The 19,463-nt window shown below is 39.7% G+C and overlaps 1 protein-coding gene across 10 annotated transcripts in view; it reads left to right on the top strand.

Annotated features, from left to right (window-relative positions):
• Positions 1-19,463, top strand: part of LOC121319500 (epidermal growth factor receptor kinase substrate 8-like) — an 88,398-nt gene that overhangs the window by 27,343 nt on the left and 41,592 nt on the right. For 6 of the 10 annotated variants that reach the window (XM_041256980.1, XM_041256984.1, XM_041256978.1 and 3 more), the window contains one exon: positions 19,150-19,233. In XM_041256980.1, coding sequence (XP_041112914.1) covers positions 19,150-19,233 — 84 coding nt within the window. Of the gene's footprint in view, positions 1-2,970; positions 3,089-13,180; positions 13,229-13,890; positions 13,917-19,149; positions 19,234-19,463 lie in introns of those variants that run through there. The other 4 variants (XM_041256981.1, XM_041256985.1, XM_041256983.1 and 1 more) reach the window with 4 other exon arrangements.

Below are 19,463 nucleotides of genomic sequence, written 5' to 3'. Positions count from 1 at the left end.
CCCTTAGCACTTGCAGTGGTTTAGGCACCCAGCCCCAGGCACTCAGTTGGAGGAATTGTGGGAATACACTGCTAATTATATGTTTGTAGACCTGAAATAAAGATTTTGAGTTGGGTCTCAGTCTGACAGTCCCTGGAGATCTCTGTGTCACTGTGAATTTGAGTTGGATTTCGCTGTGACAGACCCTGAAGATCGCTGTGTCACTGAATTTAAACTGCCTGTAAATTGGTTGTAGTGTTTGTTCCCCTGTTGCTCATCCCTGTGGATGAATTTTCAGGGTTTGCTGGAACCCACCCTACCCATCATGTTAGCCACATTTTTATTTTTAAATTTTAGTTGTCGCCAATGTTTCTTACCGCGGTTTTCTCCCCAGTTTGGAATGCCCAACTTATTATTTTTATCCCGGTTCACCCCTGCGACTCAGGAAATGGAGGCTGAAGCACGCGTCCTCAGAAATGTCTTTCTGCCAGTTTGTCATTTTTCACACTGCAGATCCACAGCGAAGCCACCAGACCTATTCCAGACCTAATCCTGCCCTACCTGGGAGGCGCTTGGCCAGTTGTGCTCCACCGCCCCCTAGGAACCCCCGGTCATGGTTGGCAATGACACAGCCTGGATTCGAACCTGTGATCTCCAATATAGGGCGCATCCTGCACTCCACACAGGGCGCCTTCACTGGATGCGCCACTCGGGAGCCCCATGTTATCCATGATTGCACTCTAGAACATACAGGCTACATATTGTGAACAGCCAAAATACTAATCGGACAGGACCAGTAATAATAGACCGTCAATGCATAGCACAGTATTCAAGAGCAAGAAGCAAAATTAATGTGTAGACTCTTCACCTGCATGTGCTTATAATATATAATAACTTGGTAATGTAATATATGCATTGATAGTACAAACAGAAGTTTAGAGACATACAAAGAGAACCCCTGTTACATGAGGTTCAACTCATTAAGTACCGAATTCATTTCTTTGACAAAATCCAAACACAAGCTGTATTTGTGTAATTTGATACCGTACATTTAAACGTTACGGCTAACAAAATTAAAATAAATTATCAAAATTATAACAAAGTTTAAAATAACAGGTAGGTGCCAGTTAAAAATGTTCCAAAAAATTACAAAGTAGCCTGTCCTCAAGTAGACTGTAGCACTTGGAGTAAGTAGCGGGGTTTTGCAAAATAAAGCGGTTCACGTCCCCAGGTGTTGCTACAACTGTTGACATAACATACCTGAAATTTCTTTTCATTAACATCCTGACAACTTTTTACACTTATAACTTTAGTCTGTTTCAAAGCTGTTTTCAAAATGTCCGCTCTAGTGCACTGATAGTGTAAGGATTATTGCCCACATTGTCATACAGGTAACACAGCACTAACAATCCATGATGTGCTATGGAACAGAAAAGCCAGAGCACTTGTGTTTTTTTTATTTTATTTTATCGCTCTTCCTTTAGTGATTTAGAGGACAGATCTCAAACCCCAGTGCACTAGAGCGGCCATTTTGTAAAGAGCTTTGAAACAGATTTTAAAGTTCTAAGCGTAAAAAGGTGCCAAGATGTTAATAATGAAAAGAAAAATGACAGGTACATTATTTAAACAGTTGTAGCAACACGTGGGGACGTATAACTCTACATTTTTCGGAACCCCGCTACTTACTCTTTAATGTGTCAATAGGCTTGTAAAATAAAAGCCACAGTGATCAGTAATTGAATTATTGATTTAAATGTTACATCGCTAATATTTTACAGTCATATTTTTATCACACTCAAAGAAACAGCAGGTAGAGACAGTTTCACACAGATACAGAAAACTGCTTCTCGTTGAGCTGAAAAAACAGTAAGAAATCTCCTATCTTCAGGACTGTACTTTCCTGCCTAACTTCAGAAACCTGAGACAGGTTACAGCAAACTAACTAGGAGGCTTTAAGGATGCCCTAGGGACAGCAGTGTGTTGATACATTACAGTGCCCCACCCAGTCATTCAGCACTGTTAGTGAATTAATCACATTTAGGGTACCACTGAACTTGGGAGACAGATTGCTCGTTAATATCCGGAGCCTGTTTTTAAGAGGAGTCAATTATCTATCGAGGGGTACCAAGATATTCAATTTGCAAGTTATTCAGTCCGAGTGAAGTTATCCGGCAACAAACTCCCCATCCCCAGCTGTGCTGCTTTCCTAGAAAAAGAACATGATTTCAGGGTACCATTGTGGGATATCTTGCACATTTAAAATATTTAGAATATTTTTTAAACTATACCAAGGTATTTAGTAAGTAAAAGGTCTAAGTGAGGATAAATGGGCAATACAATACCCACTCCTAGTCTTGTAAATCATCTGTTGTTTCCATAGTTTGTGATAGTACTGTATATGTAGCTGCTGAGTTTTATTTTCAGCCTGTAAAGCTGAATGAAGACAAAGTCACTTTGTAGCTTAGAACATGGTTTCAGTAGACTAGGTTTCAGGCCATTGCAGGGGAGACTTGGGGTTTGATATAGCAAAGTTGCCTCAATCAATCTAGGTCTCCTGGAACCTGGTTTCAAGCCACTGTTCCTGAAAAAGTGGCTTCATGTTCCCTGCTTTAATCTCCTGAGCTCCTTGTCGACATCATATTTGACAAATCACAAAACATTTTTTTGGGTGTGACAGAAAAAGTTGCTCATTGCCGTTATTGTGCTTGTATCATAAATCTTTGTGCGTGAGTGAATTTAGCGAGCGAGTTCTGAGGAATGGATGCTATTGAAACATCAAAAATGGTTTGTCAAACTTAGGTTTCAAATTGCATTGACTACAGAGGAAGAGAACCCAAGGCAGCAGAGAACTCTGTGTGGCTGGCAATGGTTAATTTTCATGACACCAGATGCCAACACCCACTTGACAGCATTAAAAGTGTAATTGATTTGTTCTGCGATGTGGGAAAAAAAAAACTCTTTGTTTAATTATTAACAAACTCTTGTGAAATATCCAAAGGCCTGGCTGCTGCTCGCAGATCAGTACAGGACTGTACACATGGCGAGAGGCTGTCTGCCACAAGGCTAGGAAGCCTGTGAATCGCTCCGAAGCAGAAACTCTACACGTAAGGTAGCGTTAAGCTTTGAAAATGACCTGTTTGAACAGAGCAGTGCCTCTGGGGCTTGTACACAGCAGTGTGGCTCGGGTTCACGACTCCTGTGTTGTGTCCTTGTATTGAAGTTGTTTGGATCTGTTGGCTGAATCTCTGCAAGGACTTTTCTAAAATACTGATTTGCCAGCTGAGTGTTTCCGATACTCAGTTAACCCTTTAGCTACCTGCAAACCTGTTTCTAGTTGAATTTGATTCTTCATTCAAAGTTCTTAACTGTAGCAAAATATGTTGGTTTTTTTTTTGGTTTTTAAATAAGTACAGATTCGGTGTATCAAAGGATATTGGTTTCGACTTGTCAGGGACATGACTGCCTTTAAAAAATATTATTAATAATAATAAGAAGAAGAATGTTTCCCCTGCAGTGTTCAACACTGATTCAGTTGATGGCAAGCAGAGGAATGCTATACCGATTCACCCCTGTTCAGGGCCTTTGGTAACTACCACAGTATTTGCTGTATTTGTATTTACATTTGGAGATGTTTGTTTCCTGGTTTTAATTAAGCTATAACACACAGCAGTGTGGGCAGTAGTTAAGAAACTACTCCTCCAACTTTTGTATGTTTTGTGAAGAACAAGGGCAGAGCCCAGTTTTCCTAAAAGTTAAAGGTACTGTAATGCTTAAAGGAAAGCTGTAATGCTTTGTACTGTACCTTGTCATAGCTTGCTGATTTTGAAAGCTTGCTCTATTTTAAGAAGATGAAAGGTTGATAAACCAGCGATCTGTAAAGGTGCTAATTTACTTCATTAGTACAGTTTATATACCTATGAACCTTGATGGACCTGGCGGTTAAGCTATTAAGTGCACAAACAAACGTGCTGTGTAACAGTAGATGGGGAAGTGATCGTTTCTGTTACAGGAAACTGGAACACAGTGAGGTTGAGTTACTGTTGTTCAGCTCTAATCGCACAATAGTCACTGTGTAAACGAACGGCCAGGAATGAACGGTTGTGAAGCTAGTGGTTGTCAATGTTGTTTGTTTTTTTTTATTTATTGCACAGATCATTGCACTTGTGCTGTGTCATCTTGTATAATCCTGTCTGTCATGTTCAGACCTGGTATCTCCAGATAGATTTTATGTAGATTTGACTACATGTGCAGAGATCTTGGTTTCAGGACTTTTGATGCTCCTCAGATATAGAAATACATATCACAGCTGCACTAAAAGCTTTGCTTCACCTAGAATTTTAGGATTGAGACATGAATTAAAAAATAGAAACTGTATCAACATAATTTAGATCTTTTTTTATTTAATGTCATGTAGTCAAAAAAACTACAAAACGATATCGCAAAAGTCTACCGGAAGCCATAATAGTAGTACAGTATGCATGTTAGATTTCAAAATGCCACATTTTTCTATTTTTGACAGTTTTTCGTTAAGTATCTGGAAAACTACAAAGCGGTGGTATGTAATTCAATATGTTAACGTAACATTATTCATCAAGTTTCGTTAGATTTTTATGAAGCAAAATTTGTTAATTCTGTAGGGTGATGCAAAACTTTTGGCCATAGCTGTACAGTTCTATTCCAAAATAGTCATTTTTCTAAGATGGGTATTGGCTATTTACTGTACACCCAGTCTGCCCTCGTTTTCACTAAATATCCTTGTACCCGTAACCGATGAAGTATTTTACTAAAATAAGTTTGCATTTTGCTTTGGAAGTGTACTGTATCTGCGAGCTCGAAAATGGAAAATCTCTAAAAACAAAATCGGTTTCAGAGGGGACAGAAAAGACAGCTGCACGCCCCCCTGTGGGTATATTTCACACCACTTCCCTTCAGAAATACAGCTTTTAAAAAACGGTTGAAAGGGGAATAGTTTAGTAAGCTTGGCAAATACCATATTACTTTGAATTGACCCCGCCCTCGAATTAGCTCCTCACTCAGATATCAACTTTAATAGGCGCCGCTCTCAGTAAAGAAACGTAAAGATATTTTTTTCTACCCCTGTACAAAAAATAAAGAAACGCGAAACTCTGGCATGCTGTGCATGCGACGCCCCCGAAGAGACTGCAGCCTCAGTCCAGCATGTAATGTAAATTAATGCCCACACACCTTAGTGAGCACATTGTAATTATTATTATACAGTCCAGGAAGACAACCCAGGATGAACTACTTACAGTACAGCAGTCATTCACGTCGTCTTATTTATTTATTTATTTATTTCCAGCAGAGTTCAGATTTTATCCCCACAGCAGGGGATAAAACAAGAGCTGTCTGTTTACCTTGTCCCCAGCTTGGTAAACTCAGAGGAACTTGGAGCTTTCCCGGTCACTGTAACCGCTGTGTGCTGGCTAAAGATATCTTCTTGTAGGGGGTTTGGTTGTTTTGTTTTTTATTCAGTTGGAATTTTACTCAGTCCTATAAAAATAAATAAAAAAAAACAATATTAAAAAAATATTAAAACCTACTTACTATCTATGAGAAGATTTAGTTTCGGTTTCTCTTACAGAGAAATTACACAAAAGCAGGTAAGTTAAAGTGAGAAAAAAAAAGCGGTAGGATATATTTTAGTTTTAACAGAAATCAAACAGTATTCCCCTGACCTTCCAACTCCCACCTAATAGGCTCTCGTTATCTGTCAGTAAATGTACTGTATTCAAGCCCCAAAAACACACGAGTATATTGCTGCAGATTGGAGGTTTTCACGTATGGCAAGCCAAATTATCATTTCAAGATTTCTACAAATATTTAGAGATATCTGTAAAACATTTCAAGATATCTCAAATTGAATTCCAGATATATTTAATTGTGCAGTTAATTAATTTAAAGATATCTGAAAATCAATTTAAGATATCTAAAAATGAAATAAAGATATGTCAGATTGATTTACAGATATCTTTAAATACTATGGAAAGCATATGGATTGTGCTAATTTAGAGAGATCTTAATGAGGGTTTTAAAGATATCTCTAATAACTTCCTGTTCATTTAAAGATATCTTCAAATAAAGTCCATTCATTTAAAGATATATGCAAATCATTTGAAGATATCTTCAAATAGCTTCCTGTTCATTTAGAGATATCTAAATCATTTAGCAGCTGTTTCTTCCCTTGTTTCACTCTGAATGGTAAATCAGTCTGATTTCTGTGCAGAGCTCGAAATAATCGGTTCATGCAGTGCGAATAAACAGTGAATGAACCGTAAAATGTGTTGTAGAAATTGTGACACTCAGACAGGTTATTCATTTCTGGAGTCAGTGTGGGGTCCAGTGGTTAAAGCCCAGGTCTTGTAACCAGAAAGTCACCAGTGCAAATCGTACCTCTGCCTCTGGCTGATTCACTGTGTGGCCATGAGCAAGTCACTTAACCTCCTTGTGCTCCATCCTGTGGATGAGATGTTAAATCAATGTCTAATGTAAGTGACTCTGCCTATAATGCACATTTCACAGCCCACCTCTGTAAAGCACTTTGATGGTGATCCACTATGAAAAAGAAATGTACACAGAAAGCACTGAATTTGCTATTCTTGTATGGTCTTCAAGATCTCTGTGTAGACGCTCCAAAGTAATGACTGCATTGTTATTTGTTCAAGGCATTTTCAGGGTAAAATATTCTACACTGTTACTACTAAAACAAAGGCCTTGACTTTCAAATAATCGTTGTTATAATTGTTTTGCCAATTTTAACAGGCAGTGTTCACTGTGTAGTGTGTCTGATTTCACAATGTAACGTATGAGATTTCACTATGTAGTGTATGAGGTTTCACCATGTAGTGTATATGCGATTTTAGTATGTACCGCATGTAAATTCAGTGTGTAGTGTATGAGGTTACAGTTTGAATTATGTCCCTAACGGCACCTCATACTCCATTCTTTACCAGGCACAGCAGGCTCCTAATTACAGTACTTAAGTTCTCACATCACCCTGGCCTCCATGCACTGTGCTGAGACAATCGCAGATAGAAATAATTCCACCTTGATCTAATTTAGCATTGCAGTGTGTGACTTTCTGCACAGAGGCAAGTGAGCAACCCAGCAAGCTACAGCCCCAACCCCCCTGATAACTGGAAATGTGACATCCTGGGACTCCATGCAGCGCTGCTGTTTGGGTTGGAATCCTCCCTTGGCGTTCCCCTGTCTAAAACTGAGGGAACATGAAGTCACTTTGTGGCTTGGAACTCTGTTTCAGAATTTGGTTTCAGAATTTTAGGTTTGAGACATAATTTAAAAAAAAACATAGTTTAGATATTTTAATGTCATGTAATCAAAGAAACTACAAAATGATATCTCAGAAGTCTATTGGAAGCCATAATAGTAGCACAGTATTTCATGTTAGATTTCAAAATAAATGTCTTTTTTTTTTTTTTTTTTTTTTTTAGTATATGGGAAACTGTAAAGTGGTATGTAATTCAATATGCTAACATAACATTATTCAGCGGGTCTCATTTGACCTTTATGAAGGAAAATTAGTTCATTCTATAGGGCCATAGCTGTAGGTTTTCTGTAGTTTGTGTCAGTACTGTATATACTGCTGTAGCTGTTAAGATTTATCAGCCTCTAAAGCTGAGGAACAGGAAGCCACTTTGTGGCTTGGAACATGGTTTCAGACCTCTGCATGGCACACCAGGGGAGACTTGGGGTTTGATACAGCAAAGTTGCCTCAGACAAGGTCTCCTGAAACTATGTTTTGAAACCACTGTTCCTGAGAAAGTGACTTTGTGTTCCCTTTGCTTCAGGAATCAGTGCACCCATAGTAAAATAACCTGCTTTAAATGGAGCAGTGTCCTACAGTGCTTCCCAGCAGCGTCGACCTCCATTAGTTACCAGAGCAGTTGTAAAGTTATTTCAAGAAAATCTCATGATCTTCTAACCCCATCATCAAAAGCTATTTTAAAATGCCGCTAGAAATCTTGGTCTCTTTGAAGCCTGTATGAAACCAGTTTTATTCAGACTTGATTTGCATGTGATTTGCCACTTGCAGCCGTCTGCAACGACAATGGGGGTACCAGGAAAATAGAAAATAAAACCATTCCCTGATTCTCAACCAATATTGGAGTGTAAACTGAGGAAACTTCCACCTCTGTTCTGGTACTTGGTTAGCAGTCAGACCCATGACCTTGGTTATGAAGCATCGCGTCACAGTTATAAGATAACGGAACATGCGCCATGCAATCACTAGGCTGCAAGTGCCAAAGCGGTCATGAATAGTGGAGCCCCATCTACCCAATAGCCTACTTAACCCTTTCAAACATCTTTCAGAGAAGAGGAGGGGAATACCACAAAAACACTTTCCAGAGCTTTTAATATTTGGTTCCAGGTTTAAAATTCTGTGTAATGAAAGTGTTTGTATTCATGGCTATTGTGCTGGAGGGGAAATCTTAAACTTTTATTTTCTTTTTTTAAATTTATTTTTCAGGGAACCGACTAATGTATAATTAGTGCTCTGACAGAGCTATGTTTTCTTTTATTTATTTTGTAATTAAAGTGCGCGTCAGTGCCTTTTCTTTTAAAGTAGTGGTGGTGTTGTCTGTTTTACAGGCTCAAATTATTTGAATAATGAAATATCCCTTCAGTTACTGTGTGTATATTGTGCCATGTTTCCTATCTATATCTATTTTAAAGTGCATGAGTGCTTTGGCAGGGCAACTTCTCGAACTCCATTGAGCTCACACAAACTCTTTTCTAGAGAACACGTTGAAAAATTGTGACCGAAGGAGATATAATAGATATCAACCAGGACTTGGTCCTTGCCCTTTGAAAAGGTGCTGCTGTAAATGGACAGGACTGAAGCAGCGGGACTGTAGCCACAGCAGACAGTGAATTAGTGTAGGATTCTCACCCAGCACTGTGTCCAACTGGCTGCAGGCAGAGTAACTGAGAAATCCAGTTCTGAAGCAGGCTGTACTTTTGATTTGAGATGAATGAACTGTGGATTGCTGGACATGTTTTGCAAAGTACAACCTACAGGAAATGTAATTGCCAGTAATGTCTGTTTCTTATTTAGGTTAATTGTGCGCCACCCCCAAGGAACTCCCGGGGACTCAAACCTGCAATCCCCAAACTATAGGGCACATTCTGTACTCCAATGTAAATAATGACAGCACACACGTGGCATTGACGAGAGCTAGGTGGGTCGGCTACATACTGTATAAAAGAGCTGAGCCCATGACCTCAAACTTGCATTTTTCAATTGCACAGGGATACCAAATGAAAAGCGTTACTCCCTTGAAAGAAGGACAACGTACAATTGCAATATGTAACACAATATGTAGTGCTAGGGTGTCGTTACGACCACTATAACAATAGGACTCTGGAGATGCGTTTGTGGTGTGCCTGTATAACTTAAGCAATAGTCAAACTATTGAGATTTTGTTTGTTAATGGTTTTTTTCATCTCTTCCAGTATTGGGGCAGTAGTTACTGTAGCAACTTGTTTTTTATTGAATTTTGTGAAATATAGCAGTCTCTCTTATTGTCGTTGTTGCTGTATATAAAATATAAATGACTGAAGTAGTTTTATGCTGTAATTCCATCTCGGGATCTAAGGACAATCGATGGCTTGGAGTCCATTATGGGATTAGAACACTTGAAAAGGCTGTCAGCCAATTGGCAGCCTCTCAGGAGTTCCATTTTGAAGTCTTAATTGAAGCAGCCCGGAATCCTGAGAACAGACGACGCCCACGTGACCTGGTGTGAACTTGTTTTCTCAAATAAAATATATTCTTAAACAATATTGTTTCTGTCACCAAGTAAAAATGTTGGCTCCAAGGACTGTTTTTTGTAAGAGTTTAATAAACAGGTTTTCTGGATAAACTGTACTTGGTTTAACAGAACCTTTCTGCAATATATCTGTTTAAGGTCATATACAAGATTCTAGATTTGGTCTGGGTTTTTAACAAATAGTGACTACAGTATCAAATACAGTCTAGTAGTAAATAATATATTGTTTTATCTAAAGAAAAGCAAATACAATGATGTTATAATTTTAGTAGCAGTGATTTCATTATCCAGAGAAACTGAGTGAGCTTGTGCCCATCTCTGAATCCAGCTCTACCTCCCTCTGGACGGGGGACATTTCATTTGCAGAATGCTTTGTGTTTAAGATAAGCAGTGGATTACACTTGATAGAGTAGAGTGTGCTTTAGTGTCGCATTCTGCTTTAGGCCTTTGGTTTAGAGTTGCACTAACCACTAAGTTCTAACCAAAATGCTTATCTACTTGACTTGCAGCAGTTTCAACTTATAAATTCTGAAGTTACCAATGCACGTCAGCCACTAAAGCATTGTACATGGTGCAGTTTATTATCTGTGTCAGAGTTGTGCTGCATATCGAGTTTATGGACGTATAAGTATGTATGTCAGTTACATTTTTGGCACTGGCTCGAACCATTCGCCCAGTTGTCATAAAACAATGCACAGATGTTCCCAAGAACAGCACTTTTGCTAGCACCTGATATGGTTGGCCTAATAAAGGCTAAAACCTAGTGAATCTTTGCAGTTGCATGAAGTTAGAAGTTGTTTCTGTCAGTGCTGGTTGAGGTAACTCATGTTCATCGCACTGCCACCTGATTAGTATTTTTAATTAAGGCATGGGGAGAACTTGTCTGGTTTTTAATTAATAGTAATATTAAAATGTCTATGACAAATCAGAACCCCATTGTAATAGTTTCTCTCTCTCTCTCGACCACAAATATATTCTGCTTTTCACTTTTAATATTTTAACACGACAGAAGAAATAAGAGTACAGTCATATTCAAAGTGCTGTGGAATTTATCATGAGTGTGTGTCCTTTAGTAACACACCCATGGTTACGCACAGTTAAAATGATCAATCCGCAGTTCAACTCTGTGCTTAGTTTGTTGTAGCCATGTCTTCTGATGGCTTTTCACCATCATTCAAAATGTAGGATTTAATTCAAGGGTTTTCAAGCCAGACAGATAAGCAGGCTCTTTACAGTGAAAACGCACACATTCAATCTGATGCGCTGTGTGGTTGCTTATCTCCTTCTGTGTACGTTTCTGATGTTGCATGTAGTATCTGGGGAACACACCACCTTGCCAAAAAGGCAGTTCCTATTCCTTTCTAAAATCAATTTCCAATTCCAGTGCATTCAAAGGAATTGGAATTAGAAGACATAATACAAAAAAATGTGATAGTTCAGCTGCTTTCATTTAATTGTTTAACAAACACCAACGTCAATTGAAGTAATTTGTTGCCACTGTGAGAAGCTCATTTTAATAGAATACTGTCAATTGCAATTTTGGCCATTGCCATGTTGGAATTGATTTTAAGGAATTTGTACTGTACACTGCTCCTCACCCACTATTAACAGCTGTCTAGCTCCTATAGCGGGGCCAGCCCTTCCTAACTGATCCTGTACTGCCACCGCATACAGTTCTAATGGGGAAGGCATGAGCCAAAACATGTCTGCTTGACTTAGTTTCTTTTGTTCTGGTTAGTTTACTTTCTTAAAACTTTTACCTTTTTTTATACAGATTGAATATAATCAAATTGTCAGGAAACACACTTAGTACAACCTTTAGCATAAGCTAGCCCAGTAATTTCAGAATCTGGGGGTATATGGAGCCAGGGGTGGAAATGAGACTCCTATTTCATAGCAGTTTCACCCATTTCAGGTTTGAGTTCAAGTTTAGCCCAAGTGTCTCTGACTCCTAGTAAAACCAGGAATGGATCAAACCACTATGCAGTGGGTATTCATTCCATCCCTGTCAGTTTGTCATGTGTTCTACATACAGTGAGTGTAGATCATGTGTATAATCTCTGTTACAAATACAGTTGCAGGGTTATACTACGGTATACATGTCTCAAAATAGAGTCCTATGAAGAATTCATAATCTATTGGCTTTTAATGCTATCAAAAAACTATTTAGATCAATTATTGTGTAGTTTGTTTTTCATGCTACAGTAGTTGTATAACTTCCAAATGCTTTTACTATTTCCTGGAGTAGGGCCAAACTTTAACAATCACAATCACTGTTTAAAAAGCACGCTCTCTCAATGGTGGGAACATTCATTAGTCTGCAGCTGGATTCCTGTTTGCTACACGGCTGTAGTTTTGTCCTCCAGAATGTGTGTCTGCTTAGTGGGTACCGCGGTGAAGGTGGGGAGAACACTGACCTACAGAGGTCCGAATTTCAGTGCGCAAACCCTGGCCATGCTTCATATGCCAATATCGTTAGATAAACACTTGTAAAGCTTTCTGATCCTCCACTCCACCCCCTTCGGCAGCACTTCTTCTGTGCTGCATATGGACAGTTTTCAGTAATCTTTAGTCTCCCCTCCTGAAAAGTTTATTTTTGAACGGTGGGTTTTATCAATGCAGTCCTAGTACTCTTTTTAAGTGCATTGCTGCAGTCACACAGGAGCAGCCACAGATCCGTGCTTGCTTGTGGATATTTTAAAAAGCATTTCCAGTTCTGGTAATGTGTTTGTTGTATCAGCTCATGTCTTCATGAGCCAGACAGAGCATGGGATTCTGCTCCCTGCCTCTGTAACAAAGTCAAGTAAGCAGTGGGGTTCAGACTGGGGCTGCTGCTGTGGTTCAAGAATAAACTGAACTACTTGAAAGAATGATCCTAGATCTTGTATGAGCGTTAAATCAACCAATCACTGTTCAGGATAGTTCGATTCCAGTACATCTTTATCTTGTGTATAGATGTCACCCCATGCATAGGACATATGGCAGAATTATAGTAATTCTAATTTAATAAACTATTTTTTTTGTGTTGAGTAACAGTTCCAGTTGTTTAGTGGTTGGTCATCTGGTACGCTGTGTGTGAGGTGTCTCTTATTATAAGAGATATCACTTTTCACAGTTTGAGCAGCCAGACATCAACTGCACAAAATGACGTCTCTTAATAATGTCTTCACATATAAAACGAGAAAGACTCTGAACTAAACACTTAAACGGAAGGACGTGAACTTGCTAAGGACCTTCAGTGCAAGATATCACAGCCTGGGGTTGAACAGAGTCCCTTGGTCTGTCTGTACTTTTTCATGATTTCTGATGGCTCTCAGTTTGTATTTACAGTAACTGACATGGTGTACCCATTGGCTTCAGTGTTCTTTCCAATGGTTTTTATCATTGCACAGGTGAGGTTCACAACACGATGGAGTGAGCAGCCCCCTTGCTTCATGTTGGTAAGCTCTTATTTATGCCAAGACTCCTATTCTAAACCTCAGCTGTCAACTCATGCAATATATGTAAAAAGAAATGTATATGGCATCAGAGGGCTTTTTTTTGTGTGTGTATGGGTAACAAGACCAGGTGTGTCTTATTAAACTCCTAGTGAAACCAGGAGTGACTCAAACTGCTATGTAATGGGAGCCATCCCGTAATAACTTAGCATTGCAAGCATCTCTGAAGCGACCCCCCCCCCCCCCCCCCCCTCTCTCTCTGCCATGTTAGTCCGCAGGTATTAGAATCCCCTGCAGGGAAAGTGACACTGAAACAAATAGAGTGAGAATTGACTTTGAAACCTTTGTTGCATACATACAGTGAACTCTATTTGGACGGTGACACATTTTTTGTTGTTTTGGATCTGTACTCCCGCACTCAAATTAAAGCTGACAGTCTGCACTTTAACTCCATGGTCATTGTATCATTTCAAATTCAAAGTGCTGGAATACAGAGCCAAAATAACAAATGTGTCACTGTCCAAATACTTTTGCAGTTCACTGTATTTTTATTGCTGCCAAAGTGGATTTTTTTTTTTTCTTTCTCGTGCTAATTGCATAACTGGCAAGTAACTTTTCTGATCTCTTGTCGCAATGTCAACAGCTGCCTCTGTTTCAGTGAAGAAGGTGCTTTGTGATGTATGCAGATAAGGTAGTTATCCATTGTTCTTTGTTAATTTATCAGATTGTATCTCCACAGTATTTACACAGCTCGTCAGCACTTAGTTAAATTACAGCTGGAACACGGCATATCATCCTCAAGGTTCCTGTATGTGTCATTCTACAGTATCAGCATTGGGGGATGCACAGTTGTTGTTTGAACGTTTGCCATACCTTGAAGACACAGTCGTGCTGATGGAGTCACAGACACTGGCGTATCACGACCATTACCAACACACTTTACCTCTACCCATGTCTAAACAACGACCTGTCGGATAACAGCTCAGGGTCTTATATACACTCTCCACCAGTTGAAGATGTCATCCTGTGTGTTTTGAGCTGAAACGTTCTGTGTGCTTATGTACTCTTGCGCAACAATTCAACACAAAAAGGTGTTCTTTTTTAACTTGAGGAAAATGCCTTATGTTATATGTGTAGAATTACATCTACATACACATATAAGATGTACTGGTATGTTGACAAATCTTTCAGGGTTATTGGTTGACTTCTCATATGTGATTTATACTTTAAATACAAATTCTACTGATGAAGATTGGGGTGATTGTCCTAATAAAGTGACCAGTCCTCATTGTTAATGTGGATTTCAGTCATGCTCGAGCTATAGGCTGTTCGCCAGCTATCCACCCGGATGTGCCAGAGCTCTGTATCCTACTACAAAGCCACGGACTCCTAGCGTATGTTCATGTTCCTCCTGCTTCCCAGAGAGCGATTTAAGCACTCTGCTTGTTGCCAGATTCAGTCTGACCCACATTGCTGGCAAATCAGATTTGTGAGAGATGTGGGACAGGCTGGGTGAGTTGTGTCAGAGCGGGGAGTGGGAGTGTGCTGTTATTAAGAGACAGTGTCCTTAAGGAGAGCTGTGCAATTCACACAGGCTACAGCTCTGAGAGACACTGTGGATTTTCCTACAGTAAACGGGCAGGGGGCAGCCTGCCCTGGGAGAGCAGGGGAAGCAGGAAGGTGGATGTGTGTGTATTCTCACTTGGAGAAGGGAAAGCAGACTGAGCCACACTGTGGCAAAGGGCTCCTGTAATGAGTGTTCTATGATTCTCTCAATAAGGTTCCATTACAGGTGCTGTCCTGTGAACCATTTCAGCACCATGCTGTTTTAACCTCTGACCATGTCATTGATGCAGGCAGTATCACAAGCTGTATTTTATGATTTACTCTGTAAAGTTCAGTTTTGTCATGTATAAAAAAGCATTCAGTGTGTCATTGCCCTTAACTCCCAGGGTGCCTAGTTTTGCTTCAAAACTATCAAGGGAATTCCATAGCAGTTTGATCCATTCCTGGTTTTACTGTGAGTTTTTAATAAGACACGCCTGAGCTTGTTACCTATACATGCTGTGACTACTCAAGCTTGTAGTAAAACCTGGAACGAGTGGAACTGCTATGCATGCTACTGTTGTAGTCAGTCTCTTGGGCTACAGTCTTCCTAGCTGTTTGAACAGAGAACATAGTATTTTGTATATAGAGATTTTAAAAGCAACTCAAAGTTCTTTACTATATTGCAAAAGCTGTTCTATGTATCTGTAAGTTTCTTTTTAGTACTGCTGCGCATCCTGCGACTGAGGATTTAAAATCCTGAGCTAACCAGAACAACTCCTCACAGCAGATTGCTTTGCTACTGGACCTCTGATTTTCATAACCCTGATCTAGATTTCATTTCACTGCCTTTTTGTATTGCATGCAGGAATACGTAGGTCAAGTTTCCCATAGCAAAGTGTAATAAATCATAGTGAAAGCACAGTAAAGCATAGCATTGTAAAGCCCAGAGAGGAACGGTAAAGCATATTAAAAAAACGTTGCTCCATGGTAAACTGTAGTGTAGTGCAGCACCCCACCCCTTCCAAAGCCAGCCCTGTCCTGGCTCCCATTTCCCCACAATGTCACTAATTATAGAAGCACTTTCATTCTTGTTAGTGGGGGCACACCAATAGCATGGTTCTGTAACTATGGCTCCCGACTACAGCCGTTATAAAGGGAGCACTGCTAAAATACCATGCAAATGAATTAGACGGGAATTCTGCTCCACTGTCCCCTGAATGATTCTGGGAAGTGGAGACCAGCTGTAATTCAGCCAAGGTTTTTTGTCTCCAACAAGGTCAGAGGTTTTGTGTTTGTTTTTCAGTTGAAGGGCATCTGTTTGGCCCATTGCACTTTATTAGTGTTACTACGGCGACATTAAGGACTCTGGAAATCCGGAGGTTTTTCTTTTTTTTTTTTTTTTTTTTTTTTTTTTTTTTTAAATCAAGAAATTGTTCTTTTTTTTGCCTACATAAACTACACCAACTTTTCAGCCTACCTTTGCAATGCAGGAGGTTGTGTGTGCTTCAAACGGTAACACACGGAGCGTGGAAAGGGCACTCTGGCACAGGTACAGCATAGATATAACTGCCCAGTGTCCTTTTCCAGGTTCAATCCCTATTACAGTCTATGAAGCAGCAGGTAACTCGGATCATTCTGGTGATATGACATTCTGAATTGGGGACTCCTCTGTTGAAATGCTGGCAGGGGCTTAGTGTATAGGAAAACTACAAAGTGGTATGTAATGCAATATGTTAACATACCATTATTCAGCAGGTTTCATTCGACTTTATGAAGCAAAATTTGTTAATTCTGTAGGGTCATGCAAAGCATTTGGCTATAGCTGTACATCAAACAAGAGTTTGTTTCGCACAAGCTGAAGTTAGGGCTATTCAATTCAGAGGCACAGTATGTCATATAGGAATAACAATAATAATAATAATAATAATAATAATAATAATAATGTTTGTAAAAAACGCTAACTAATAAATAATGTCCTGTAAATTCTTTGATTTCCCTCCGATTAGTTTTGTGGATTGTGGGTCGCACATTACCTAACAATACAGAAACCAGCTCGCTTTATCAACTGCTTCAGAATCAGTACAGTGAATAATACCCCCTGAAGACAAAACTTTCTTCCACCTTCTTCTAAAGCAACCTTTTAAAAGCCTTTTTATTGTAGCATTTCCTCAGGGGAAATGTTGACTGGCTGTATTGAGGTGACTCATGGGCTGATTCTTTTTACAAATTTAGCCAAGAGGATTGCGAAAGAAACTCAGAACACACCCTTTCTTAGCATGGGGGGGGGGGTCACTTCAGATCAAGTGGGAAAGGAACCCATAGCTAGGTCTGGCTCTTAGTATGTGTGTCCATTGACATCTAGGGGCAGAGGGGATTGCAAACTAAAATATCAGGGGGGGGGGGGGATTAATTAAAAAAATTAAAAAAAGTATCGTCCCATTCTCTAATGGAAACGAGCCGTAGCTCTTTTGCCAGCGTGGTTGGCTCTTGAAGTCCTGAATAGACCGTACAGTACACTGCAGTACATAACCAGCAGCAGATACTGTTTCTCGTGCCTTTTCTGCCCTGGCATGTCTGTACTGAGTCGAAGAGAGACGACAGGCCAGGAGTACTAATACTGAGAACTAAATATATCAAGTAAACCCAAGCTCCACCCCTTGGCTCTGCATGGGAAAAGCAGGGTTTTAATTTATTTAGTGGTCATACTAGCAGTCTGAGTCCTTGTAATAAATAGGGCTGTGTTCGCACACGTCTGTTTAGAGGTGTGACAGGGTTACTTGCAGGACACTCGGAGACAGAGAGCTGCAGTTAAAGCACTGTTGTGTGCGTTTATTTAACAAATACATGACTAAAAAACACAGGAACAAATAAACAAACAAGGTCCGGGGACCAAAATAAAATGGTTAAACGAAACTAATCCGCACTTTCCAGGTAGGGCGGCGCCTTTACTGGAACACCTCCTCAGACTCCTCCAAGGATTCGGCTCCTTTTATCCCACGTGGCTGGGACTTGATTGAGGACATATTCAAGCAAGACCCAGTCGCATTCCACACGAAACTTCCATTCAAAATAATCAGTCTTTATTTAAACATACACACTATTTACATGCTTCTTCCCTGCCACAGGAGGGGTTGGTCTGTGAACAACAAAGTCTGTTCGGGAAGAGAGGACTCGGTAAGGTTGGCAAACAAACTGACTATTTTGCTTGCTAAACCTCAGGGAACTACATGGGCAGTGTGAGAAATTGAACTTATGATAGAAATTAGGTCAGACACCAAAATCGAAGCCAAACTGGACACAAATGGTAGATTTTATATTCAGTCTTTTCTCAGAGTCTAAATGACAAGATACCAAGATTCCTTGCAGGTTATTGTAAACTTCCAGTTCACAAACAATAACTAAACTAACCGAGAGGCCTGCAAACAGCAGTGCGTGTGTAGCTGCTGCATGGGAGCTGCCCTCTGAGGCTCAACAGCAGGCCTGCCCTGCTGCAGACACAACAGCACAAAATACAGTTTGTTTTTTGACATTGTTTCACACTTCTTTTTTTTTTTTTTTTAAGTTGCAAATCTGTATATCTCAGAACAATTCGCTCAGATTTTATGGCCCGTTTTTAGATATGTTTTTATATAGAGGCAAATAATCAATCAGTTAATCAATTATTGACACTCCTTAATCATTATCTCATTATTAATCGGTCGATTTAACCACCCAGAGCCTCATGCCTGTATATATTATACTACCAGCACATGCACTTTTCAGTTGTGTTTTAACTTCGTTTGGATGGTCAGTGTACATTTGTTTTTTTAATGCTTTTTAAGGTGGTTTTCCAAATGCGTATATTATGTATACTCTGTTTGCCTGCCTGTTAGCACCAGTCATCAAACTTTCGACATACGCATTTCAGATTGCATTTGGCTATAACTATTATTACAAGCCACATCTCCATTAGAAACAGCAGCAGCTACACTTCTAACATCGCTGAGAGTGGAGATCCCTCACTTATTGTCAACGACAAAGCATTCACAACGTTTAAACCACAGCAGATTCTATACAAACAGATTAAACCTTTTAATATCAGCTTTTGCTGTTTTTTTTTTTTTTTTTTTTTTTTTTAACTTTAGATTTGACTTGTATTGTACTGTCTGTTTCTAAGTGTTTGGTGGCTGCCGCTAATCAAGGTGAGAGTGGACTTGCCCCTGTACTCTTTGCATGACAGACCCTGACACAGCAAAGATCAACTTGCGAACGCTGCACACAGTATGCATGCACTGGTTTTGTATTTGCAGCTGTGGAGGGGGCTCTGTGTTACTGGCTTGTTTTCATGGGGAATGTGTCACTTGCCTGTACTGCATTGCTTTCTCTCTCTCTTTCAGATTGTCAGTGAAGCTCGCCATGAACGGATACAGTTCTTCAAATTACCCTGTCGGAGGGCTGGGGGCCTACTCCTCACCCACCAAGTGAGTACATACTGAGCAAATAATACACAAGAAGAGCAACAAGGCAGGCTTTTCTTTCTTGACATTTCTGCAAAGTTTTTATATTAATGTGAAACATGTGAAAGGATCTTGAAAGGCGGCAATGAAAAAATACATAAAGAAACGCAATTCACAATATTGAAACGTTATTGAAAGTGAAGGAAAATAGGAGGTATAGGGGAAGCACTACAGGTTTTTATTTTTCAGAAAAC

Source organism: Polyodon spathula, chromosome 8, assembly GCF_017654505.1.
Source record: "Polyodon spathula isolate WHYD16114869_AA chromosome 8, ASM1765450v1, whole genome shotgun sequence".
Lineage (NCBI taxonomy): Eukaryota > Metazoa > Chordata > Actinopteri > Acipenseriformes > Polyodontidae > Polyodon > Polyodon spathula.
Note: the sequence above shows the minus strand (reverse complement) of the source record. Positions and strands in the feature narration are given on the sequence as shown.